General features: G+C 46.1%; 1 protein-coding gene across 1 annotated transcript in view; it reads left to right on the plus strand.

Moving 5' to 3' along the window:
- Sh3rf3 (SH3 domain containing ring finger 3) overlaps nt 1-27,863 on the plus strand; it is a 292,047-nt gene that overhangs the window by 246,619 nt on the left and 17,565 nt on the right. The window contains exons 7-8 of the mRNA XM_028776852.1: nt 217-473; nt 14,741-15,060. Of these exons, the coding sequence (XP_028632685.1) occupies nt 217-473; nt 14,741-15,060 (577 nt within the window). The remainder of the gene's footprint in view (nt 1-216; nt 474-14,740; nt 15,061-27,863) is intronic.

Genomic DNA, 27,863 nt, shown 5'->3' on the forward strand with positions numbered 1-27,863 from the left:
GGTTAGGAAAAACCAAGCACAACCAAGACTACCCTGCTGCTCAACTCAACCTTAGGGAAGCCTTTAAAGCGGTACCTTGCTATTGTTTTAAGACTTCCGTGGAGCACTTGGCATTTACCTCTCGGAGCCTGTAGGTCAGAGCTGGGTTTGCCATGGCACATGACCTGATTTTACCTGAGCCCACTCACTAGCTCAATTTTCTGCTTTTTCCCCTAGGGTTCCTGGAGGAGGGGCTGGGTCCGCCTGGAATAATGCGCTCGGAGGATCTCCATTGGCCAAGGGCATGTCCACCATCATGCACCCCGGAGGTGGAAGTCTGAGCAGCCCAGCCACTGCCACCAGGTCTGCTGTGCCTCTCACCATACTACAGGACCATACACAGCACGCAGCCTCCTCCCTACCAACAGGCAGCTGCCTTCGGCACATGGCCCAACCAACAACCAGCCAGGCTGGGGGCACCACCATCCCAACAGGTATGGACACAAACTTCTCCCGGATTCTCCCAGATAGGAATCAACTAGGGGCTCCTGGGGTGTAAATCATGAGGTCTGTTCTGGGTTAGGTCTCTCACAAGCCAGCATGTGGGGGAAGTCAGGTTTGCTTCCTGTAACCTGGAATCTTCTGATCTCCAGCTTGGGTACCTGCCTTCTGGTGCCCTCTATCAGCAGTGGAAGGGGCGTGGAGGATTTACAGACCCTTGCATATTGTCTATGGCATGCAAGAAGATGCCATGGATGAGCAAGATTGGCAAAGTGTCTCCCAATACTTTTCCTAGTGACATAACTATAAGCTGCCGATGGATGTCAAGCATGTTAAGGTTCCCTGGAAGACAGTATCTTCCAGGAGAAGTAAAATGAGGAGTACCAACCAGAGAAGCTCTTTTCAAAAGCATATTGAGAGTAACATCATCGGGCAGTGGTGGTGCACGCCTTTAATCCCAGCACTTGGGAGGCAGAGACAGGTGGATTTCTGAGTTCGAGGCCAGCCTGGTCTACAGAGTGAGTTCCAGGACAGCCAGGGCTATACAGAGAAACCCTGTCATGAAAAACCAATAAATAAATAAATAAATAAATAAATAAATAAATAAATAAATAGCATCAACATCATAATGAAACATAATGACAAGCCAATCTGCTTTAGGGTAGTATCAGATGAAATGAAACCATGGGTAGACCTTAATGACAGAAAATAATGATTCTGCCTGGAAGCCTAGCATGGATATAGTAAGAATTACTTAAATGGCAAGACCCTCTTGGGAGTCCACATCAACATGGCCCCACAGTGCCACTGACATTTACCATTGTCCAGTGAAAATAACCCAAAGTGAGAAGGTGTAACCCAACATTTCTCTTCCCTTCTTTCCCTACTACCCAAGAAACTATATCTTTTCTCAAAGTGCAGATGAGGGAGAAAACATGAACTCTTTGGAGCAAAGATACAGCATTTACATACGAGCTAGCCAGACCATGGCCCAGTCGAGGGCCTCCAGAAAGCAGCTTCCCGCCTGTAAGACCATACCACTCTCTGATTATGTGTTCTCCAGTCGTGATCAGTGGGACAGTGTGTGTGTTGGAGGAAGGGATGTGTCAAAACTCATGGTCCATTCACCCACCCATTGGACCTGAAACTCAGAGCGATATCCTGCCTTCACACTCATGTGGTAAGTGGAGGCTTACACGAGGTGAGAAAGGTAGGCAGACCCTTGCAGTCTGAATTTGATGTGGATCATTCTGAGAGCATGGCCTTCACGCCTACTCAGTAGACTCGATGGCATCCCCACTCTTGGGTCCTCATTCACTTACTGATTGATTCACAAACATTCCCTCAGAAAACCAATGCCATCTTGAAGGGAGGGCTCAGGGTACTGGGGAGGCAAGGTCAAGGAGAAAGTAGAGGCAGGGGAACGTCCTGAGAATGAGCCAGGATGAGCAGCCAAGTGACTCAAACAGTAGGAGAAAGCACACACTTATGGTGAAAGAAAGGAGGGGCGTGACCAAGGAAGATGTGGGAGACAGCATCTTCATGCAGCCACCTGCACAAAGCATTTTCTTCCCTTCCATGTGGTTGCAGATGCCCTTGGTCCACAAGCAGGGCAAGCACAGTGTAACGAGAAGGGCAGGGAGATGAATAAAGACCACAGCCACGTAACGCACTGTAGTAGCTGTAACAACTGTTGTGTTTCATTAATGATTGCTATTGTTGGTCCCACAGGAATGCCTACTTTATAAGCTAAAGGGTATTATAAGCATGCATATATATAGGAAAAACAGAATATATGGAGTTTAGTACTAGTTGTGTGCTTTGAGGTAAACAGAGGTGGTCTTGGGAGAGCCCCTTCTAATAGAAGGCAACTGCAGCTTTGTCCAAGTGAAGCAACAACAGCATGATTGAAGGCAGGTGCTTGAGTAGCAGATAGACCTGCAACTCAACTGCTGAGGATCCCAGCATCACTAGAGCCTCAGCTTCTCCTTCTGTAAAATGGGAAGATCAGTCATGCTCACTGCCTAGGATGATCCTGTGTGGATGCTAGTAAAGTACTCAACACATCCTAGCCATTCTGTAAAGGACAGGAGTGTCTGACAAATAGGAAGGGACGGAGGTTCTAGGAAGTGTGGAATCTTAGGGCCACACAGGGGTGTACCTCTGTACTCTGAAGCACTTTAAAGCCGGGGTGTCACATCTTACCAAAGACCACTATGACACAAGGAAAAGATCTGGTATCCAGCCTGCGCCTAAAACAGGAACCAGCCAGAGAGGGCAAGCAACCTCATGGGGTCTGGTCCTGCAGCATGGGCAGAGGACAATGAGCAACCCATAAGGCACAGTAGTTCTGACTGAGATAGGAACTCCAGGGATGGACTCGGGGATCTGGAGGAACCAAGTCAGATTCTGAAACAGGTTACCTTGGGAGTATGACGGTGTTGTGCCCAGCTCAGAGGAACTGGCTTATGGAGAGATGGCAAACCAGGTTCGGAGGCTGTGTCTTTGAGACGAGCTATGAGTGTGGTGAGCCCCGAGTGTGCTAGCTGTCCTGGAACAATATCCTGCTATGAGAGTGATAGCCTATACTAAGAATATCTCTGTCTCCCTCCCTCCCTTTGTCTCCCCCTATTGCTTTCTGTCTCACAAATGTGCCCCACACTGGGCAGAAGGCGGTTTCACAAGCCTGTTAGTAGGCGTGGTGCACTTGAGCCAGGTCTGCAAATACCTGCTCCTGTCCATGCTTCCCCTGGGAAGGGAATACACAGGGAGCTATGTAGATCACTTTGGACATGAAAGAAACAGTTGAAATATTCAGCTTCTCAGGGACAATAGGACAGAAGTCTTGTGACCATCAGAGATGCCTGGTGTCATCTGGTGGGTGCAGGGCGGACTCTCGTGCCCAGTGTCAGACACCTGCTATCCAACATCATCCATGAGAGTCCAGAGTCAAGTTCTTAGGGGATTTTATAGTAGTAGCCATGTCTCAAAGAAACAGAACTGGCAGTAAGCAAGGTTTTCTATTCATCCCCTGTCAGTGAGCCCCTAAGTCCAACTCTAGTGAGCCAGAGAATCCTATAACTACCCACAAGTCTTTCACGAATACTTGATTTTGCTTATATTAGCAAAAATCCCAGCCTATGTCTTGCAACTTTAGCCGGTTGAGACCTAGAAGCACAGCTGTCCTGGATCCCTCATCCCCCATCTCCCACCCTCCAATCAGGCACACCCACATGACTGTGTTAGGTGCTGTGCTGCTGTCCCTTGGTACCCTCAAGTTAGAGACGCAGCTGTTGCATCTGGCTAATCGTTCCCAGCTGAGTTTCCAGACCGGTCAGCAGCTTTCCAAGATGTTAAACTCGAAAATGCTGAACTAGAGGATACTCCCATTCTTCTGGTTACCAGCATCAGCCCAGCCAGCATGCCAGACAAGTCTGTCTAAGCTGAGCAGCCCTGTTGGCACAGAAGTCTCGAGTTAACCACTGGCATAATGGCCTTTCCACACCAAGCCTCACTAAAGCTTTCCCGGTTCAAACAGAAAGCAAAGCCCTGCCAGTCATTACTCCTGCGAGATGACAAGCAGCATCAAAAGAAATGGGTTTGGCTCAGGGCAGCACAACGCTGTGCACAGTCCGTCACCATAGCAACTCCGGCGGTGTGACAAGCATTCTCTTCTGCCCGTTTAATTTTACATGTGAGGGGAGTGAGACATGGGATGGCTAAGTGGCTGCCCCAATGCTGTGACCGAATGCTTGTCCCTGTGCCATTGTGCTGTTGTCATGGCCAGGTGAAAGAATGGCTCCTACCGATGGCCTATCAGTACATTAAATGCCACTGGGTTCCCACAGTATTTTCCACTTTATTCTGCATTTAGAGAGAAAAACACCATTGGCAGTACAAGTAATGGATTGTTCACTGCCCTAATTGCCCGTTTCGGCAGCTCCTAGCCCTGAGTTGGGGGGCCGAGGGAAGGGGGTTCCGACAGTGTTCTCATCTCAGCCCAAGGCAGGCAGTTTGTCAAAGGCCCAAATGCATCAGCCATAGCGTTTGATATGATTAGTTCTACTTAACATTCCTCCCTCTTGCAAGGGCGCAGCACCCCCTGCACAGTGCTCGTGTTCTTTATGTACTCAGGGTAGCACTTTGCTGCATCGAGAGCCCCATACAGACATCTGTCCATCCAAACCAGGTCACAGAGAGCAAACCAACAACCATCAGCACCGGAGAAGAGCTAAGTGCAGGCGCAGGGCACCGCCAGGATTGGACATGCAGAGAGGACCTCAGAGACCCTGCTGCTGGGACAGAGGAGGAGACAGAAAGCAAATGCATGCAGAAGCTTGAAAGTGCATCATAGAGGCATAGGCGGGCTGCTAAGGCAACAAGAAGGGCAGCCATCAATTCATTCAAACCCAGGGTAGGAAAGGGGCAGGAAACATTTTCACAACGGCTGGAGTTACAGATTGGAGGTCCAGAGAGGAAAGAGCTGCTCAGAGACAGCCCTGGGTGCTGCTGAAGTCATCAGCATGTGTGTCTGAACACACTGCCCAGGGCCAAGAGAAGAAGGGGAGAAAGGATTGGCACTGACCCTGCCCACAATATGCACGTACAGGCATGGTGCCCGCTTTCCCGTCAGACTGGGGAAGAATAGTGCTCCACCTGTTTGCGTGGCCAATGGACTTGGCCTCTATGGAAACAGAGCATGGCTCCAGTTCTAATACACAGGAAAAGCAAAGATCAAAAGACTCAGACTGCTTCCAATTCATTTAAACGGACGACAAGACAAAACTCAAGGATATTCATTGGTATAAAGAAATACCTAACTCTAAAAACATGGAAACCAGCATGTTGACTATGCAAAAAAAAAAAAAAATCACTAGCTGCATAAACAGCTGGGAGAACACAGCCCAGAGGGTGCAGCCCAGAGGACACAGCCCAGAGGACACAGCCCAGAGGACACAGCCCAGAGGACACAGACCAGAAGATACACTCAGAAGACACAGCCCAGAGGATGCAGCCCAGAGGACACAGCCCAAAGGATATAGGTCAGAGGACACAACCCAGAGGATACAGCCCAGAGGACACAGCCCACAACCAGCCAATTGGTGATCAAACGGGCACTTAAAAATTGGGCATTTGAAGACACTTAAACAGTTAGAGCTGTATTCTAGATGTTCATAAAGTTGAGACTGGAAAGTGTTGAAAGGAATAAAACTAAATGACTAGAACAAAGATAGTGCAATGGAATTGGGCAGCGCCAAAGGAAGATATTAATGAAGGTGTTGCCATAGAAACTACAAAAAATGAAACAGATAAAAGAGGTTTTGTTCAAGCCACAAAGCAGTCAGGTGACATGGAAGCCGACAGAGTGGGAGAGCCTCTCTCCCGGCAGTGCATCTGGTAGAGGGTTCATATCCCAAAACATACAAAAAATAAAGAGCCGATAAGGCAGACGACCCAAGTCAAAATGGGCCATGGGTCCTAACAGGGAATTCTCACAAGAGTGAATAAATAAATAGAAATGCTAGGAAATATCTTTATAGTGTTCAACAGACATAGCAATTAGGGAAATGCAAATTAAAACTACTTCATCTTACTCCAGCCGGAATAGCTACAATTAAGAAAACAACCAATAACAAATGCTGGAGATGACATGGGAAAGGGGGCTTACTCATTGTTGGCGGGATGGGAAGCTAGTCCAGGCACTCTGGAAAGGCGTGGGAAGGATTCCCAATGAGCTAACAGCATTTCCCATATACCCCAGCGATAGCACTCCTCGGCATATCTATCCAAAGGACTTGCCATACCATTCCACTTGCTCAGCTGTCTTCATCACTGTTCTACTCACAATAGCCAGGAAACAGAAGCTACCTAAATGTCATCAGCAGGTGAATGGATAAAGAAAATGTGGTGCACATATGCTATAGAACTCTATAGAACAAAATCCTGAAGTTTGAAGATAGATAGAACTAGAAAATATTTTGTTGAGTGAGGTAATGCAACCCCCAGAAAAATAAACACAGCATATTGTCTCTTATCTGAGGTGTCTGGTTCCAAATCCTTAGTCATGAGGACATCGCCTACAATAACCACAAAGACCAAGAAACTAGGAGACCATGGTGGGGTGGGGAGAGGAGCTCCAGAGAAGGGATTAGCAAGACACAGTGCTATGAAAGGGGAAATAGGAAAACCAACAGTGGGGTGCTAGCCAGGGTAAGGAAGGGAAAAGAAATTACAATAAAAATGTCTGAGAAAGCTATAGGGACACAGTATTTTATAAATTTACTTCAAAATATATACATGATAGTATATATGTGTATATATGCATATATTGAATACATATGTAAAATGAAGTTATTCCACTTGAAGTGATAATGACCATAGACTATCTAACAAAATTCCCACTACCAGGTATGGAATTCCTCCTTTTAAGTTGCTGGTCAGCAGACCTCCCTTAGAGCTCTTGGTCAGATGAGTTCAAGAAACTCCAAAAACTGTATAAGCTGTGGCCATTGCCCTTGATTGCCTCACAGAATGTGACGATGAGACCCTGCTGCTAAAGACACCACCTGTGTCTGACACAGGCCTCAGAGGATCTGACCTGAGCTGACCTGGAAGCCCCATCCCTGAGGACTAGCTCTCATAGTAGGTCAAAGTGCGGTACGAGCTGCCAAGAGAGGAAGCAATCAGTGGTCCTCCCTAGCTATAAGGCCTATGAACCATAGCAACGAGATGTCGCCCATGATGCAGGAGTGGTGCTTACAGCTTAAGAGGAGCCCACAGACATCTAATTGGACTTAGGGCCTGCTCAAAGGGAGGGAATCCATGCCTGGTACTATAAACCTAGCCAGTTGCTAATGTGGTCTTGGAGGAGAACTGCCACTTTCCTAAACCAGGGCAATCTCCTACTCAGTCTAAGTACTTGTCTTTATCCACAAGCGTAATTGTAACTCTCACCCATCATCAAAGACGCTTGTATTTATAGCAGATGGAGACCATGACAGACATCCACAACCAATGGAAATAGTAAGTGAATGATGGTGGGGTGCTGAACCCCACTTATTACATAAATCTGGAACACAACTCCCACCCCGGAGGCTCAGGGAACACTGTTGAAGAGAAATGGAAAGATCCTTAGAGACGGAGGCTCAGGATCCCTGCTGGGGCTGCTGGAGAGTGTCTTGTATACATGATGGGGGGGAGGGCGGGCTACAGCTATGAATCTCAGCATCGTGATGGCCTACACAAACATACACAATGACAGCGCCAGCTGACAAGGCCCCACCCCTAGGTGAGGAGTTATGGGAAATTAATGGCTGCTGAGAGAAATCTCCAGGGATAAAGGCCCTGATAGGTTATCCAATCTCATTTGGTCAACTACTAAATGGATCTCTCTCTCTCTCTCTCTCTCTCTCTCTCTCTCTCTCTCTCTCTTTCTCTCTCTCTCGTGCATGTATAAATTAAAGAGGAAGCAGTGATAATTTAGGGGGGCATGAACTGGAGGAGGAATGGGAGGGGCGAAAATTATGTAAAATGACATAAATACAGTATTCACCCATAAAATTCTCAAAAACCATAAAATTAGCAGTGTCAGTGAACAATAGCACCACCTTAAATAACCCAATATATGTATAATTCAAACTCTCAAAGGGCAACCAGTCAGGATGGAAATATAATTTAAAGAAAAATGACCAAAGTTGCTCTAACTTTGGTGAAAATTACAAATTCATACCTTCAAAGCAGTTGGTGAACTCTAAAACAGAAGAAGCATATGGTTTAAAAAAAAAAAAAAAGTACAGCAAGGCAAATCATAACCAAATTGTTCAAAATCAATGATGAATGAAATCTCAAACGTAGCCAGAGAAATGATATGTCAGGAGCAATAGATGATGAATGAAATCTCAAACATATCCAGAGAAATGATACATTAGGAACGATAAAAGGAAGTAGGTATTTTGTCAAGAGGCCATCTGAGAGGGCTGGGAGAAGGCAGAAGTCTGTTCATCAATCTTGGTTTCTATATCCAGCAAAAATTGTCTCTTAAAAAAGTGAAGACAAAATTTAAAAAAAAAAAATTCGGATTCAGTGATACACGTATTTCAGGAATAGTGCCACACTATAAGAATTGTTCAAAGCTTGTTTAAAAGAAGTTGAAAGTATAGAGATCCACTGTGCAAAGTAAAGAAAAAACACCCAAAGTGGGAGACTCATAAATTAAAGTACAAGGGCTTTTCCTAGCATTTAAATGTCTCTCAAATACAACTGAGAGTTTAAACATAATCAAAATAATATGGTTATGGAATTTACACTTATATAAAATTAAAATCTATAATAGACAAAAAGACAAAAGCCAGGGAGGAAAGGAAAAGTGCTGTGTGCTGTAGGCTCTTCTGTGGCCTTGGATGAGCTGTGCAGGGGCTGCTGAGAGACAAGCAGCCATGGCACGTGGAAACAGGGCGTTACAGTAAAGGAGATAGCCAATACTGAAAATCATCAGGCCCAAGGAAAGGTGGAAATAGAAGGAAATAAGGAATGCGTAGGAAAAGAGGAAAGGCATAGTACAGTGAGTGACAGGCTTAAACTTAGCCATACCAGTCATCACGTTAAAAGGAAGTGGTCTAAGTAGACCCATAGAGATCTGGGGTCCGGATCTCAGATTTTATTAAAAGCAAGCAAACAAAATCAGTACCAACTTGCGCTATGAATGAGAGACGTGCTTTCCTACCTTAAGGTCACAGTCTGAGCTGAATGGAAAGGAAGGCTCTATCTACACGTTCAGCCATTTGCTGCATGGACACTGCATACAACCGTGCTGCAGTTGCTCATGGGTGAAACAGTGCACATGTGTGTACACAGGCACATGTATGGAGGTACCCATCTCATGCAGATGGTAGTCTCACTGTAATTACTTCCAAGGTCCTTATTTTATAAAAAATGAGGTTCAGAAGTATTTGGGGACTGGCATAAGGAAGCCCCACCCTCAGTTGCCAAAGAGTAAAATTCAGATCTGTCCCTCATGGCTCCATCCTCCCATCTGCTCTGAGAGCGGAGGCAGAAGTGAGGAAAATCACTTCATTTGAACTCTGAGGAAGATGCACATCGGGCAACTCCAATATTTTGCTTTTTCTTCATGTTTCAAAGTGATCAGGAGAGAACCAAGGGCATTGATTTGGAAATTATTAAGTCAATTACCGCTAGTGGGACAATGTGCAAATATAGATTCTGTCAGTAATGAAATGTACCATGCTAATATTAATATTAATCAAAAGAAAATTGATCTACTAATGTCTGACAGGAGAATGTGTAACCATGAATCACTGGGGATAAGGGCAACTACAAAATAGCAAAGACTGAGCCCAAAGATGGTATAACAATTCTAAATATTAATGCACCAAATTATAAAGCTTCAAAAATACATAAGCAACAATAGATAAAGCTGCTGCGAAAAATAAAGAAATCCACAAAAGTAAGATTTCAGTCTCTCTCACAATTTTATCAACTATTGGTACACAGTATAGATCATTAGTACAACCATAACCACTTGATTTAATTAGCGTTTAGGGAATATCCTACCCATCAACATTAAAATATACATTATTTTCAACTGTACACATAACATTTTCATGTTAACTCCTAGTCTGGGCCATAATATGTAAATCTAAGTCCGTGTAAAGGGACTTGACAGACTACATTTCCAACCACAGTGGAGTTGAATTGGAAATCAGTATCACGAATAATTATTTGAAAACATAATAATATACTTCAAAATAATCCATGGATCAAAGAATAAATAAGGACTGGGAACATTTTGAGTTGAATAAAGAAGAACACAACATAATGAAATTTGCAGAATTCAGCCAATGCAGTCTTTGAGGGGGAATTTACAGCATCTTCACTATATCAAGTTAACAGCCCTAGGCTAAACGGAGTGAAGGACACATGAGAAGTGGAAAGAAACCAGTAGAGTGAAGCAGAGAAGTGGTAGGAAAATTAACTAAGCTAAACGAGAGTTGTATTTGTATTCCATTGATGTGAAGAGACACCATGACCAAAGCAACTCTTACAAAGCTAAACATTTAGTTGGGGCTGGCTTACAGTTTGAGAAGTTCAGTCCATTATCATCACAGCAGGAAGCATGGCAGCCTGCAGGCAGACGTGGTGCTGGAGAAGGAGCTGAGAGTTCTACATCTTGATCTGAAGGCAGCCAGGAGGAGACTCTCAGGAGGAGTTTCAGCATTAGGAGATCTCAAAGCCCACTTACACAGTGACACACTTCCTCCAACAAGGACACACCTCCTAATAGTGCCATTTCCCATAGGCCAAGCATACTCAAACTACCATAGGAGTCCTTTGAGAAAATATCAAATTGATAAACCTCTAGCCACCTAAACTAAGGGGCAAAAATGAAAGTCAATATTACCAGAGATTTTTAAAAAGTAGTAGTGTTTTAGAGTCTATCAGATAATGAGAAATTATTGTAAAATCTTTATGTAAATAAGTTCAATCTATAGACTTAAGTTCAATCAATAGAACGGACACATTCAAATAACCCGTAAAGATATAAATCATCGGATGTATTCAACAAAAAACAACTTGAATAGGCCTGTATCTATACAAGAAACTACATTTCTAGTTTGAAAACACCCAGAAAGAAAGTTCTGGGGGGACACCTTAGTTCATTGGTAGATTATATAAAATAACCAAGGAAGATAACTGTATCTACATTTAAATACAAAACAATGGGGCATTAATAAAACAATTTCTGGACTTCCTTAGAAATTTGATAAAGGGGAAAATACTTTGTGTCTCTTTCTATAAAGCCAACATTACTTTAATAAAAATTTGTAAGACAATAAAATCACCGACCATATTGAATTGGTCAACAAATGAGAAGGTGATGTCCCACATGTGGTTATCCCAGGAGAGCATGGCTGGATTAACATTAAACAACTTAGGTACTTCATCTTGGTAATGAACAAAGTAATGTGATTGTCTCAAAAACCAAAGAGTACTTCCCAGAACCCAGTATCTACTACTTTTTTAAGGAACTTTAGAGAATGAGGAATAGCGGTGAGTTTGTCTGATGAAAGCTCTCTGTGAGAGCACAGATGTCCTCACACTTGATGGTGAGAAAGAGGAAGTTTTCCTCAGATCAGGAGGAAGACCCTCCCTGGGGCGAAGTGGGGGGGAGGGGTGAATAGACTGGGAAGGAAGGAGGGAAACTTCCTAGTTGTAGATATAAAGATCTTATATATGGAAAGCCCTAAGGAACACACACACACACAAACACACACACACCCCTACAACTCAAAAATGAATTCAGCATTGCAAAGATACAAAATCAGTATACAAAAAAAGTTGTATTTCTATATCCAGAAGGCCAGCCCTCCAGAGCTGTGGACCCAACTAGTAATGGATCAAAACTCTTTAAGGGAAAAAGCATCTGGACAGAACATGCATAGACTGGATAACTTCCTGGTTAGTCTTGTTAGATGATGTCAGCTGACCTTGGACCAGACATTCTCTGTGGCCAATACACTTTGTCCCTCCCCTACTAGAAAAACCGACCATAAAAGAACAAACACACGATGGTGTCCGTAGGCAGATCTTAAACTATTTCAGACCCACCTCATCCAGCGCTGCCTTCTTCCTTCAGGTTTTGATTGTTTGGTGGGGCTGTTTTGTTTTGTTGAGATAGAGTCTCACTGTGTAGCCCTAGCAGGCCTGGAACTCCCTGTATAGACCAGGCTGGGCTCTGGCTCTCATATGCTGGGCCAACCTCCTGCAGGACACTTAGATTTACTGCCCTTCTCTTGAACTCCCTGACCCTTCTCTCCAACCCTAAACTTCAAACACCAGCAGCAGATCAGCAGTCCAAAGTTAAGCTTGGGAAGCAAATTACCTCACTGGGCACACTTACAGAGCACGGGTGAGGACTTACGGGAACATGAATGGCTCCATGGCAGTGGCTTCACAGAAGCCCACCTGAGCAGGAATGCTTGAAGCTCTCTGCACAAGTTTTAGTCAGAGTCTCTTCTCTCCCACCATACCACTTATGTAACCTCCGGGTAGGGCCTTAGAAACCGTGTAAGCTTCAGCTTCTGAGACTTAAAGATTTTGTTTATTTCTTGAGTAAACAAAATAATAGGAAAACAAACCTCTCTACATCCCTCAAGGAGGGAATGTTTCCATTTGGAAGAAATTACTAGACAAAGAAGAGTGCTAACTGGAAGACACTGGAAGACCCAGGGAGAGCATAGGGACAGGAGACGCAGAAGGAGGTGAACTGCCTCATTAAAATTTCAAGGCACAAATGGCAGTGGATAATTACAGCACTTGGGAGGCAGAGGCAGGCAGATCTCTGTAAATCCAAGGCCAGCCTGGTCTACAGAGTGAGTTCCAGGACAACCAGGGCTACACAGAGAAACCCTGTCTCAATAAAACAATAAACGACACAAAACGAAAAGAGCAAAGATTTCAAAGCACAAGAAAGAAACTAACACATAAAAGGTAAGCAATGGATTGAAAAAAATCAGACAGAGATAGACACACTGAGCAAGGAAAGGTCTTCTAAAGCAAGGAGTAAAATACAGACACTCGAGAACACACACAAACGCACACATACGCAGAGAGAGAGACAGAGAGAGAGACAGAGAGAGAAGAGGAGAGGAGAGAAACAGGAGAAGAGCTGGGGGTAGGCAGCAGAGATAACCAGATAGGAAAGACACCCAATTTTTAAATTTGGGGAAAGAAAGCTAAGTAGGTAGCACAGGCTGTGGTGTATGTATTTTACATTGGAGCTGTAGGAAGGGATAAACCAAAATAACAGGACAGCCATAAACAGTTCGACTGGGCATCATCAGCTAAAGGGTGGGTTGGGATGCTCACAACGACTGTGGTGGGACTTGCAGACGGCAAATAGAGCAACCGGAGACAAGCATCAAAAGCAGTCACAGAGACTATTAAAGAACAGGACAAGTTTTGGGGACGATTCCAGGTACTGGGGACAGACGCAGGGAGCCGAGTTGGGAGCTATGTGGGGAGGACCGGTGTTGGTGAGGAGACGGTGGGATCACCAAAGTCCAAACCAAAGCCAAAAGACCAGAAGGAAAGCGGAACAGACGAGGGACTGCGTGTTCTCCATCAGCAGTCACTGCGGGTTTGACTCTTCCAAGCTATGCAGCTGCTTAGCGAGGCTAACTAGTAGGTAAGGCAGAATCTAGGCAGCCTGTGCAACAAGCCATGCCGTGTCAATGGACATTTGTTTCTTCTCCAGTGATTTATTTCTGCGATGCTTCAGCTGGGCGCTCTCTCCTCTCAAGTAGTCACTTACTCATTAGAACCTGTATTAGGTGTCTTCTACGTGCCTGGCACCGTTCCAGGGATGTGCAGTGCATTCTATGAGTGAACCAAACGGCCATTGTCCCCAGCCTCCTAGAGCTGAGCTGACAGTGCAGTATGAGAGACGCTGAACAATGGACACACGAGAAATGAATGAGCCATGTGGACAATTAAGCTGTGCTTATTACCTGTAGGAGAAGACAATTCAAAATTCCTGATGGTGGTCACACCGTGCACCTGCATTGACTGGATGTCTCTTTCTAGAAGGTAGAACATGAGCTGTCTGGGAAGCCCTGAACAGCCCTAGAGACAGCTTCTGAGGCTCCAGGGCAATGGCGTTTGGCTGACTGTTATCACTTCCTCTCAAGGTCTGGTAAAGGAGAGTTCACTCAAGACATAGGAGCCCACAGTCCTAGTCAAGAGTCACAGGTGTTGAGTCACCTCAGTGGATTCACTCATCTGCATAATTGCTTGCTCTTCCCCTCAAGATGTGAGGCATTGCTATCCAGGATGTTTAAAAGCTAGGTACCCACCCGCTCTGAAACCTCAAATGATTTATTTAAAGAAACTCATGCCTCAAGACTTTTTCTATACTGCCTGGTGTGCACAAGATCATCTGTAGCAAACATCAGAGGCATGGCCGGCTCACAGCCAAAGGCCTGGGGTGTGGTGTGGAGACGCCTCCCACAAGCAGGTGCTGTTAAGATTTCTGAGTGTATTTTATAGTCATGGCATATTTGGAGGCTGAGGATATCTTTGCATTGTATCTCAAATTCCGAAGCCAGTAATGCCACATATCGTGATGGCAGCCAAGCCTGGGGTATTCAGACCCCTCCGAGGTCAGTGGTCAAGCCTGAGAGGAGAATGCACTGCAAATCGCATGGCCAAGTGCACACTAACCTTTCAATCTACCTCTCTCCAGCTACCCATCCCTCGGCCCAGGCCTTGGACCGGCCAACTGCCACCGTGTCACCCCTGCGCACTCAGACTTCTCCATCCCGCCTGCCCAGCACCAGCCTCCGACCCCGCTCCGTGGCGTCCCCACAGCACGGCCAGCAGCCCTCAGCACAGATGTGTCCCCGGCCAGCCATCCCTTTCACATCAGCAGCCTCTGCCATCACACCCCCCAACGTCAGTGCCGCCAACCTCAGCGGGGAGGTCGGAGGGACACCCATCAGCGGCCTGTCCACACCCTGCCCCATCAACGCGGGCTACAAACCAGATGACAAGAAAAACGAAAAGGTAAGTGGGCCATCCTAGGCTAACCCTGTGCCTAGAGCTGGCTAGCTGCTGGGTCCCTTTCACACAGTTGCCAACGGTGCCAAGGACAGGTGAGGTTTCGGTGTGCTCACTGATGCTCTGTGTATTGCATACGCTGGGCCTCTGCTGGGATAACAGCCAGAGCAAGAAGGTATCTCACTAGTATAGAAGCAGAGGCTAGCCTCGGGGTTCCACAAGGGCCAACGATCCCACTGCAATTTTCATGTGAATCAGAAAGACGCATCTCGCTCATCCATCCAGTTAGAAGCTCACTGTAATACAGCCATTGTGTCAGAACAAGACTCCTAACTGCCATGTGCCAGGATAAGACAGTGAAAAACAAACAATCTGCAGTAAGTCTCTGTGGTATGAATGGCATCCTGTCCCTTGGACGCATGATTCTTGAACAGTTTGCAACCTGTTCAGCCATATGGGAAGGGCTTGTTTCTTGGGGGAAAAAAAAAGAAACTGAAAAAGAAAAACAGGAGAATACCAGCCTGGTAATGGGTATGGAAACCATTCTCAGCTATTCTTTTCTCTTATAGAAGATTTGGGTCGATGGACTGGCCCTGGTGGCCAGCAGCAAGGTGAGGAGTAGCCAAGATCAGACTCCACTGATTGTAAATCAGTGCAAAATACAAACCATAAAATTAATGGAGAATGTTCTAGTAGCCGCTTTAAGTTAATATAAAAATAAAATTTAAAGGTCAGGTGCCTTATAATAGCATCTTCTGTCAAAAGCACTATCTAAAAAATATTTCAGCTCAGTCCAGCCTTGCTGCTAGGGTATCTAAGGTTGCCCACACATTTGTTTAGCAGATATCTTGGTTTTCCCATGTCCTGTAGCTGTCTGAAGACATTTCTATATGAAGCCAGACTCTGGACTCCAGTGTGTTGGCTGGATTTCCTAAGCATTCTGTATGTCTCATGTGTCTGAGGTGAGGACAGCCCCCTTGAGAGACATCCTCAGCCCTAATTTTTAGGTCTACCGTTCAGCTGCCAACAAGCTTCAGACCTCTCTCCCTCTAGAACCTAGGTACACCCCAGCACTGGTCCAAATTTGACTTCACGGGTTACACTCTCTCCTGCTGCCTCTGTCACGAGTAGGTTGGGTAGAAAGAGGCTGATAAAAGCAGGATGGCACCCACCCTGTGACGTCAAGAATGGATGCTGTGTTTTGTGTCCGTGTGTGCTTGAAAACCAATTCAATTTTTAATCCATTGCCATCTGCCTTGCTGCTCTTGTTCAGAGACACTGCTGGCTGTCTGCAGGAAGGGGGCACAGGTGGGGGGCAAAGCCTTTGCAAACCAGGGGCAGTCTTGGACTTGTGTCAGTAAGCATTTCTAGTTCTTTGTCCCCAGTCCTCCTGTGTAGCTTGTGGGACAGGTAGTGCTGCCTGCCACCAGCTAACCCTGGGTGGCACCTGCACCTGATGAGCCAGCCTTCACTGGGCTGTTGCTCCTCACCGTGGCTGTGGTCCAGAGTGTAGAGCGAAAGCAGATACTGGCCACACACCTGGTGCTGTGGGAACAGGACCAAGGATGGAGGGGTGAGAGGTGACAGAGTCACGTGACAAACCCCAGCAGGAATCAGATTCCGGAGACCAGCATCAGGGTGCAGATCGGACTTTATTGCTTAGCGCGTAAGTTTATATAAAGTGTTTGAGCCAATTCGAAGCCCCTAAATCTTCCGCCAATTGTATTCGCCACACTGTTACCGTACTCCAATAAAAACCCTGCCTGATGAGGTCACTCTGAAGGAGCAGGAGTGGGGGTGGGAGGGGCATCATCACCTGTCAGGACTTCTGTGAGGATGGAGAAACAGCCACCCCGCTGACCTCAGTTCCCCTGTCTCACCAGTGTTCCGAGAGATCTCATGCAGTGTGCAGCAGATCAGGACTCTTTGTGGAGTCACAGGAGCCTGTGGCTTCTCGCTCCCCCAAGGTTGACCTCCACATCCCCCACGTGGGGTCACACAGCGGGCATTCTTCCTTCACCCCACACTCTCTTCACCATCCTCTCCATTGCAAATAGCAGTCAAGTCCAGGGGACCCCAGAAGGTCTCTGTCCATGAGGCCTCATCCTTTGGCAGTACCAAAGAGGGACCCATCATTGACTCACGGCAGCTCAAAAGGCAGACTGCGTGGTTTTTCACTAGGCTGCACCGTGGGTTGTGTAAGGTTCAGTGAGCATGAGCCTGTGACTCAGCAGACTCTGGGAGAAGAGTACAGCATCCTAAACAGCCTTTCCTTCCTTCCTTCCTTCCTTCCTTCCTTCCTTCCTTCCTTCCTTCCTTCCTCCTTTCTTTCTTTCTTTCTTTCTTTCTTTCTTTCTTTCTTTCTTCTTTTTTTTTAAATTCTCAGTTAAACAAGAGTAGCTCTGGTCTACAAGGCCACCTGCTAATGTTCTCCATTGTGTATTCCCATGCGAAGTTCTCCAGTTCACACCAAGGTAGCCAGGATCCACACTTACCGTCTGTAGAGAGGAGTTGAGAAGAATGTTTTAAATCCTGTTCATCCCCCAGGAACAAATAAGCCTGCCAGCCTTTCCTTTGACACTAGTTTCCTTAGTGACGTAGGTGATCTCATCTATGGGCTTAGGCTTTACCACGTACTCCACTACGTTGAGTCCCATGCAGAATGGAAATCTGGATCTGTAAGCCCACCCACCATCTCTTGGGCTGGCCTCCCCACCTCCTGCTAGACAATCTCACCACGTTACACCTCTGGGGCCATGTCCTCACGGACTAGGTAGATCAATACAGCCAGCAACCACACTGGAGCCCAGTCAACTGTGACAGGGGTCAGGAGTGGAGAGTCCTTGTGTCAGCTCTGACCTTTGACCCCAGGCAAGTCTCCCAATATCTCTCAGCTTCAGAATTATTAAGGAAAATGTAGACTATGGTAAAGAGACTCTTGGAATATCTTTTTTAATTCCAACAGTCTTTTAGTCTATAAAATTGAAACTATGGTCATCCTTAACGGAAACTAAATTTTTTTTCCAGTCCACAACATAAGAAATTTCCCATGCTTTTTGATAGACAAATGTCATCAGAGGTCTTCTGTGACCCTGATGAAAGTGTCATTGCTTTGGGATGTCTCTGTAAGATTGACAGCAGTGGCTGTTTCTAACCATACCCCTGACATCTCCCTTACTTTACTATCACTTAACCAGTCCTCTAGACGTCAATATACTTAAAATGGAAATATCTATTTTGCTCATGCAAATACTATAAAGAAAATTAATTGTTTCTATCAGTCAATAATCTCAGAGACATCAAACTAGTGGGATATGGATAGTCTGATTGATACCACTAACCTATCTATTGATAGATACCAGTAACTTATTTATTTTAAGGATTTAGTACATGTAATTATGGAGGATATGAAGTCCAGAATCTGTGAAGCAGATTTGAAATCCATGGGCAGGCCATCAGACAAACTAAAAACTTTATTGTTGCAATTTGAGGCAAAAAAAACAAAAACAAAAACAAAAACAAACAAACTTTATCCTCAAGAAGCCTAGATTGTTCTTAAGACCTTGGACTGACTGTGTGAGTGCCACTGTATTTTCAAGATACATACATGAAGATTTCTTCTAAAGGAGATTAAAAATCAGTTAATGTTTTTAAATTAGTTGATTTTTAGCCACATCTACAAATGACCATCACAACTGTGTGCCATAGCCTAACCAAACTAATGTTCTTTTTCTGCTACTAACTTAGTATTGCCCTAAGCTGTCGTGAGTCGTCAAACAAGGACAATAGCAAAGTCAGCTGGTACCTTGAGAGCAAGCAAACACACTCGCCCCAGAAGAGGGTGCACCTTGGAAGATGCACCCTCAATATCCTCTGTAGTGGAAACATTATGATGAAAAAGTTAACATGGTCAAATGCTGACACCTTATGTTATGTATCAATAGGGTATAAAGGGAAAGAAAGAAGACATGTGTCTTAATGCACATACAGACATTTATAGCAATACAGGAGGGAAGAACTCACCATGATAGTCCTCCTCTCTGTAACTGGTCACGTGGCCTAGCAAATGTCACACAGTCACCTCCATCTGTATAGTATCCATCCTAAATCTCCTTTGCACACAAGAAATACCTTGGCTGGTTGTGCTTCCTTGCCTGGTGAGGCACACACATACCTTCCTCCCTGAGGGTCTGCCATCTGTAGTACCACTTCCACTGAGTCATTGTGCCCCCCCACACACACCTGAACCACATAGCCTGGTATTACCAAGTGATCTAAGGCATCTCTTATGTTCCAAACATGTTCTGGTTCATCTTCCACTGTGTCCCCTTGGAATCAAAATTCCTTCCTATGCCTGTGACTCAGAGATGCGGGGATCCCGAGATCCAGGGATCTCAAGATGGCTGACACGTTCTGAGCTGGCAGTTCAATGGAGTGGTGGTTGTTCCTCAGTAGAATTGCTGGACTATCAGAATGTATCGCCCTAAGGAGAAGAAGTCAGTGTTGCTAGCAAGTCACTGGGAGTCATGGTGGCTGGTACCATTCTCATTTCCTCGCTGGTGCCTGGATCTGTGGATCCTGGCTATGCAGAGATGAGCCCATGTCTAACGTGTCTAATCCAGTGAGAAAGCACTGCCCCTGCTGGCCATTGACCAGATAGCCCAAGGGATGGTGCCTTATTAGGTGCTGTGTTAGTGTCTGCTGCCCGAAGTCAGCAGTGAATGTAACCAGGCTGTCCTTGAGTACAATTCCATGGTGTTTATCCAACATGTACCTTCCTCCATCCCTGCCTCCACTGTCCTTGAACCCATTGGTCAATGAGAGGTGGCTAGAGAAAGGCTGCCTAGTATCCACACACAGCCTATCTTATTCACTTCATTACTGATGTCTGTGGTGAGCAAATACCTGCATATTTTGTCCAGAGTGGGCTAGTCTCATAACATTTTAAATTTCCTTCCAAGAGCCTGATTATTTAGCTAAGTTATTGAACATGGCTGTAAACTGCTACTCAGTCCTGTATCCAACCACAAGCATATCCTCTGAACATAGTGTATATCTGGGGCACTGCCACTGAACTGGTTCCCTGGATGCCCTTGCAGTTGTCAAGAGAGGATGCAATACTGAAGCTGTCCACTCGGAGGCAGTATCTGCACACCATGCAGAAACTTGTACACCAGGCCTCTTTGTCACGTGATTGTCAGAACACGCCCAGCCCAGAGCCACTGGTGTGGGGATGCAGAGAGGCACCAAGGAACCACAAGTCTCAGTTACCCCGTATAACCTACTCATGCCTTGGGGCCTACTCAGGTCAACCTTGATGGCAGGCAGCTGAGGTTGCATGGTATCTTGGTGGCTCATAGTTAAATATGCAGTCTTTACTTGTCCTGCCCCCTCTTGGTGGCAGGGCTGTAGTGAACAGGCCAACAGCATTCTTCATCTAAGGACCCAGGACTTGTCACTAGAAGGCAAGGGGATGACTCTAGGAGAGCTGCTCTCTTTGTCAAGAATGGTGGACTTGGGAAGCAGCTGCAAGATCTGTAGTGTAAAGACAGTCTGAGCATACGCTGCCGGAGCTCCCTGACTAACACCCGTTCCAGGCACCGTCCTGTGGCTTTCTCACCAAAATCAACACAGGGGAGGATTCTGGTTACACTCTCTCATTGTGGAAAGTGAGGGCTGGAATGCTTGCCGGTTCACTCTCTGGTTCACCTCTCTAACTTAGCAGGACCACCTCCCCAGGGATGGTGCTGCCCATACTAGGCTGGGCTGTAGTTTTAATGGTTTTTTTTTTTTTAAGTCTGCTTTTAATGATGGTTCTTAAATGCTTTAACCTCCCTTCCAGTCCACCACTCACCAGACATGGTGGAAAAGAAAGGATATGGGGGAAGTGAACCTGTTTAGAAATGGACCAAATTCCATCTGTGTTGTCAGGAAATCAGTAGTTCAGTTCATAGGTCACCAGCGGCAGCGCCACCTATTCGCAGACCTTTCGTGGATATATCAGTAGTGTAGCTCAGAATCAGGATAGCATCAGTGGTGGCAGGACCTATCAGGAGTAGCCAGGCTTTAGTTGAATTGGTACAAGTCAGCCAGAGGGATTTAAGACCACCAAGAACTCCAAGAAAAGTTCTCAGCTATGTCTCTCTCAACAAAACAAAAATTAGTGAAGATGCTAGACCAGCAAGTTAGCTATATAAGTCAGGCAAGCCCCTCTCACAGGCTGTTGAGTCCTATTATATGCCCTCTAAACAACACGTGTCCTCCGTGTAACAGAACATCCCTTCACCTGTGTCTGCTTCAGTGAAACATCCCTTCATGTTTGCTGTGACAAAATGCCAGCCAGCACAACTGACTTTCAAAAAAGAAAAGAAAAGAAAGAAACCCTACTGGGCCTTTTATATCAATGGAAAACCATCATAACCCTTTACTAACGTGCCCATAGACCAAGCTAATAGACGGTTACTCAAAAGAGACTTTTTTTTCTCAGATAATTCCGTTGACAGTTAATATATAGCAGGCCAGTATCCTGTCTGTAAGAGCTTACCATCACTGATCATGGCGAGTTCTCTGATGGGGTTCTCAGAATGCACTCTTTTTCTTATGGTAACCCAGAAGAGACACACACATACATACACACTGTCTGTCTGTCTGTCTGTCTGTCTGTCTGTCTGTCTGCGGGGTCTTTTTCTTTTTTCAAGACAGAGACTCTATATAGCTCTGGCTGTCCTGGAACTCACTCTGTAGACCAGGCTGGACTCAAATGCATAGACATCTACTTTCCTCTGCCTCTCCAGAGCTGGGATTACAGGTGTGCACCACTACATCCGGTTTGACACTGCCCTCCACAGATGTGGCTGGCCTTTGCTTATTCATTCATTATCCATCATGTTACACCTTCTAAGGTCAAGCCTAGCTCCATGCTCTAGCCCAGAACTGTATAAGCTAGTCTAGACGGGGCTATCACTGACCATGGATCCCAGAAGAGGACAAGCAATTGGCTGAGATGTGCATTGGTTCGGTGCCATGTACAAGGTGTCTGGGAACCCAGTGGAAGAGACCCAGTGAGGTCTAGAACAGTCATTAGGGGAGAACTTGAGAAACTAATGAGCAATCCTTAGGTAACTCCTCTGATAGCCTTCATCCTCTGGATGAAGTCCTTCTTAAACTTCCTCCTGTGTTCCTTTGTTGAGACAGGTCTACAACAGCAGTTAGAGCCTGGTCCGCTCAGAGGCAGGTGCTGTGCTGACGACCCATCTGTGTTACTTGGTCCGGGAAGGGAGTCATGTTCCCTCTGGCCTCTGTTGGTGACTCACCACAGAGCAGGCCACCCTCACCTTGGAAGTGTGTGGCCACGTGAGCATCCGGATCCTGATACATTGGCTTCTTTTCGTTTCTATCCTTCCTTAATCATTTTAATGAAATAATAACAACCATATTCGACCCCACTGAGGCGGCCCCTTATAGAAATATTAAGTTGCCAGTTAAGGGTCATTTGGAGATGAAATGTCAGAAAAGGGCAGTAGTTAGGGTGCCTGGCTAGGCTCCAGAGTCATTGGCTCAGTGGGTGACAGCGGGATCGTGGCTCCTGAGTCTCTTCTCAGCAGCACTTCGGTGGCCCTGCTTTGAGTTTGCCTCGTGTTTCCTGGAATCCAACTCCCTTGAGAAACACAAAAAGATAAGGAGAGAATCCACTTCATCTTTCAGAGCCAGAAAGTATGCCTGGCGTGCCTGGGAACGGAGCGAGCGCCAATGAAAACAAAGCTTCAGGCTTGTCAGTGCGCTCAGAAATGCTAAGCCCACGCACTGAGTCAGCTCTTTCCCGAAACAAGTACTAAGTCTGCCTGCTGCCGTCTTTCTGTGTGGAACTGATTTCCATCTGTTTACAAAAATATGCGAGCTTGGCACACCTGACTACCTGCCAGCACGTGCATGTGGGTAGCATTAATTGCCATCAACGGGTTATAACTAATTAACTGATAAGAGGATGTTAAATTGGGAGGGAGGCATGATGGGGGAAGAACCCTTGGGAAAGTTGAAGAAGACATGAGAGATATGCTCAAGATACACTGTACACATGTATGAAATTTTCAAACAATAAATTCAAAGAGAATTTTTATTTTATATGTGTGGGTGCTTTACCTGCAGAATGATATTGTTGGCGTTTTCCTCCACTGTGAAAATTCAAAGTATCTCCAGACATAGCCAAATGTCTCCTCAAGGGAAGGTCGTGCGGGCTGAACAGTGGCGTGTGAGACCAGGGCCTGGCTTACCTGGGTGATGTTGGCAGTGATTGTCATAGGCAGCTCTTTATTCTGCCCAGTCCAGTCTTTTTGTTTAAGAGTCGTAGACCTACCACAGAAACCTGGGGTGGTAAAACTGAGCTTTGGAAATGTATTCATCTTGTTTAAATGAAACTTTATGCTCACGCGTGTGTCCTGGAGATCTGCTGTGTCACGTGTACCCCGAGCATGTGCAGTTCCTGCACAGCACAGGAGGAGCTGTGTTAGGAGCTGTGTTAGGAGAATGTAGCTGGCTAAGTATGCAAAAAGGAGCTGGCCTCTGTCTCCAGCAAAGAGGAAAAAAATTCCTAGGAGAACAGAACTCATGGTAAGATAGAGTATTAATGTGATGAAGGCTAGTAAAAGCCCTGCAAGCTTTGGTTTTGTTTTTTTTCCTTCAACTCAAATCATCTGAATTGTGAAGTCTGCTTTACTCGCCAGAAGCTGAGCCACTGACACCCCCAAAGAAGTTCTCTGGGTTCACTAGGGGTGCAGGCACAGTGCCTTTCAGGCTGAGGTGAGAACCGATGGGTTAACATAGATGGGAGACTTCAGCAATTGTGGCTTATTCTAAAAGGGAGGCTCTGGGTTCTAGGTGACCCCTGTGGTGAGGTATCGGGTAACTCAAGTGTGAATTACTGGACAACCCAAGTTGTGAAACTAGGTAGTGCTTATGTGGATATAATATCCGACCCTTCAGCAAATTCATAAGTGAAGTCTAACATGAAATACCAGGGCCTTCAGGCGAAGCTGGGCTTTCATCAGAGACTCAGAGGTACGAGTCTAATAACCACTGAAGGGTTCTTATTTCTCCATGAGCCTCCAGCAGGTAACCGAAAAGCCCTGAAGGACTGTGCACTTAGGGGAAACTGAATGTGTCACCCACCAGAGGAGGATAGGACCACAAAGAGAGCCACACTTCAGTTGGGAGCTGAGCCACCTGACAGAAGGCAGCTTTAACAGAAGCCATGTTGTCTGGGGTCTGATCACCTTGGTGAGGCATGTGCTCACTTCCCTTGAGATATTTCTCATTTCTTTCTTCATTTCTCCTTTCTGTCTGCCCCTTCTCTCTCCCTTCTTCCCTCTCTCTCTCAAGCTCTCACACATGACTTGGAATTGGAACCAAAAGCTATCTGAAAAGTGTGTCCTAGCACACTTTTCAGCACCAGGCTTCATGGTGCACACCTTTAATCGCAGGACCTGGGAGGTAGAGGCAGGCAGATCTCTGTGAGTCAAGGTCAGCCTGGTCCACAGGACAGTCAGAGCTACATAGTGAGGCTTTGTCTCAAAGAAAAATCCCCCACCAAAATCCTTCTACCTCCATTCCCGGCTTTACCTTAAACTCAGGATGAGTCTTTTAACCACACCACCAGTGGTAAATTTTGTCTTGGTCTGTGTGGCCCTGCCCTTTAGTTTGATTGTATTAGGTATCTAGAGCTTAGCTTGTTTCCAGTAATAGTACACTGAATTTGGATCTTGGCATCTTTCCTCACAGAATCCTCATTTCTTATGTGGATGACTATATGCCTTCAATTATACATGTTTCCAATATTTCTGTAGAAATGTTTCCAATTTCCAATGTGTTGCCGTTCTATGTCTGTTCGCTTATCAGAAATGCAGTGTGTGTGACAGAGACAAGACCCCGGGTCAAAGCTCACCACACAGGTCCACCCTGGCCCTGGGAAATCTCATGAGGCTTATTGAAGTCAGCTCCATCATTTGCTCCAACACTCAGTCAATTCGCCAGGCCTCCGTAGGCATGCACTCCAGTGTCTGGTACCTTATTCCTCCTGCTGGCTGGAGCCCCAGCTGCACCATGTCAGAACACCAGTCTGTGTCACCTGTGTCATGGCATCCAAGCTCCTTGAGCAAGTGTGTGGCTGTTGTGGTGCTGCCACGTGGCTGTCACGTGGCTATCACCTGGGTTTCACATGGTTGTGTGTCCAGTGTGCTCTAGCCCAGAGGCACACTAGGTGGGGGAAGCACCAGGGGCATGTAAGGACATGAATGGGCTGAGAGGCAGTCCTGGACCATATTTAGAAAACAGGATGTGCCACATCTTCTCAGGTGCCCCCTTAGCTCTGTAACATCTCAGGCTCCTTCGCTGACTGTTCTGATTGTTACGGTTCTCTCTGGCTCATGTGTTTTTTTTTTTTTTTTACACAATATTTTTAGTAATGTCATACAACGTATTTTGAATATATTCACTCAGCCTCCCATCCCTTCCCAGCAGACGTCAGGATTCTTTCTTCACTTTTCCTTGCCTGAGTTCATGCTGGCCAGCTAGTGTTGGGGACAGGCCTAGCCTCATGTGTGTCCACCCTATTAGCAATCACATCATTAAAGAAATTGATTCTGTCCCCACAGTTACTGGCAGGATTGTGCCCATCTACCCTGCACACCATCTCCCCTCCGGGGATATCTTTTTTTTTCTGGCAGCAGCTTTTGCAGGTCTCTTGCATACTGTCACTACTGCTGTGATTTCAAAGGTATGACAGCCTTGCCGTGTTCGGTAATCACTATCTCCCCAATGCTATCAGCCAGCTCCGGCTTCTTACAATCATTCCACAGCTTACTCCTTAAAGACCCCTGAGTCTCATGGGAAGGGCATCATATGTATGTCCCGTTTAGGGCTGGACACTCCAGAGTCTCTTGGTCTCTGCGAGTTGACTGGTTGGCATTCGATGCTTTTATAAAAAAAAATGAAGTATAAAAATGAAAGCTGCCTGGGAAGTCTTGCTTTCAGCTTCCCCTGGGCTGAGCAGAGTTGTCTTCAGTCACGGCTGTCTGCTCAGCAGAGCCTCACACCGATTCCTTTACTCGTCAGTTTCTAATAATAAGTTCGCCAGTTTCTCAATGTGTAGGGGGGGTTGAACCACCTTGAGACCCCGCTCCCAATTCTGTACTTGCTGTGCATGCCCAGAGCCCTGAGACCAACACAAACACTGATAAGAACCTGGCCTGAGGCCACAAGGAACCTTCACATTCAAGTACCTGGCAACCCCACCGGTCGCTGTGGAAACAGATCCTGCTTCCGCTTGCTTCTGCTTTAGGCTCCGGAAGCAGTGCTGCGGCCTTCACCATGGCTCTGAGGGAAAGACTGTCTCCTGGCTCTTTCCCTCTGGTTCAGTAGAAGTGATCGCTTCCTATCTAACATAGTAAAAGCCAAGTGTGGAAGCAGTGATTAAGTACCACCCACGCTGTTTCCCGCAGAGGAGGGAGCCTTATGTGCACCCTATTTGGTGCCGAGTCTCTGTAAAGAAACAGTATACACACAGGTGGATGATATACACACAGGTGAAGTGTGGCCTGTCCCAGGTGTGCCATGCTGTACGTGGACGAGTCTACTTGGGCCCCACAATACCCTCCCAGGACAAGTAAGTTACTAATATCCTTTTACAGTTGGTGGAACTGAAGCCTCAAGAGATAGTAAGAAGCAAAATCCAACCAAGATGGCTCCTATGGGCCTGAGAAGAAATAACAAGGAAAGATGTCATTGGCATATATGGGCTGCTCTTCCTTTGTGGTAGGGCAGAAGATGTCATGACCGTTAACTGTGGACGCTGTATCTTTGTTGAGGATTGGGGAGTACTTTTCTCTTCTGGGTCAAGTCCTAACAGGCATGACATAAACATTACACATCCAGAGTCCGGGCTATGATTCTAGAACTTCCGGCTTCCTCAAAGCCTGGTGGTCACTCAGCATGAGACAGGCACCCTACAAAGTTCATTAGAAAGACGGTGTCTTTTGACTTTCAGAACCTAGCTTAAGGTAAAGGGTCGAATATTGCCGAGTGGTGGCGCACGCCTTTAAATTCCCAGCACTCAGGAGACCGAGGCAGGTGGATTTCTATGAATTCGGAGCCAGCCTGGTCTATATAGTGAGTCCCAGAACAGCCAGGGCTACACAGAGAAACCCTGTGTCCAAAAAGGAGGAGGCAATATTTTGTATGTTAAACTCCACTGGCCACTTCTTCCCTATTCAGGACAGCTGAACGGTCATGCTGAGGGAGGGAGATATCCATCAGTGTCACCGCAGGGTCCACGCTGAGACCCACAGCTGGCAGGTTTTAGGCTACTGTTCTCTTTTAAGGGCTAGAGAGAAGACAGGAAAATTAGATCTTTCTAGGATATGAGCCTCTGCCTTCCACCCTAGCCTCTCTCTGTGTCCCTGGGCTCTCTGGCCAGTCCCCTGGGACCAAGGATGTCCTCACCTCTGGCTCTCTCTAGCTGGGAGTGAGTAGGAGACATATTGGAGCATATATCAATGGCTTTACTTGTGTGGCTTCTGTATTAAGAACTAGCTATAACAGTGGTTCTCAACCTTCCTGCCGATGTGCCCCTTTGATACAGTTCCTCATGTTGTGGTGATCCCCCAACCATGACGTTATTCTAGCTGCCGCTTCATAACTGTGATTTTGCTGTTATGAATTAAGATGTAAATGTCCGATATGCAGCATATCTGGTCTGCAACCCCGTGAAAGGGTCGTTTGACCCCGATAGGCAGCATATCTGGTCTGCAACCCCGTGA

Source organism: Grammomys surdaster, unplaced genomic scaffold, assembly GCF_004785775.1.
Source record: "Grammomys surdaster isolate TR1022 unplaced genomic scaffold, NIH_TR_1.0 273, whole genome shotgun sequence".
NCBI classification, from domain to species: domain Eukaryota; kingdom Metazoa; phylum Chordata; class Mammalia; order Rodentia; family Muridae; genus Grammomys; species Grammomys surdaster.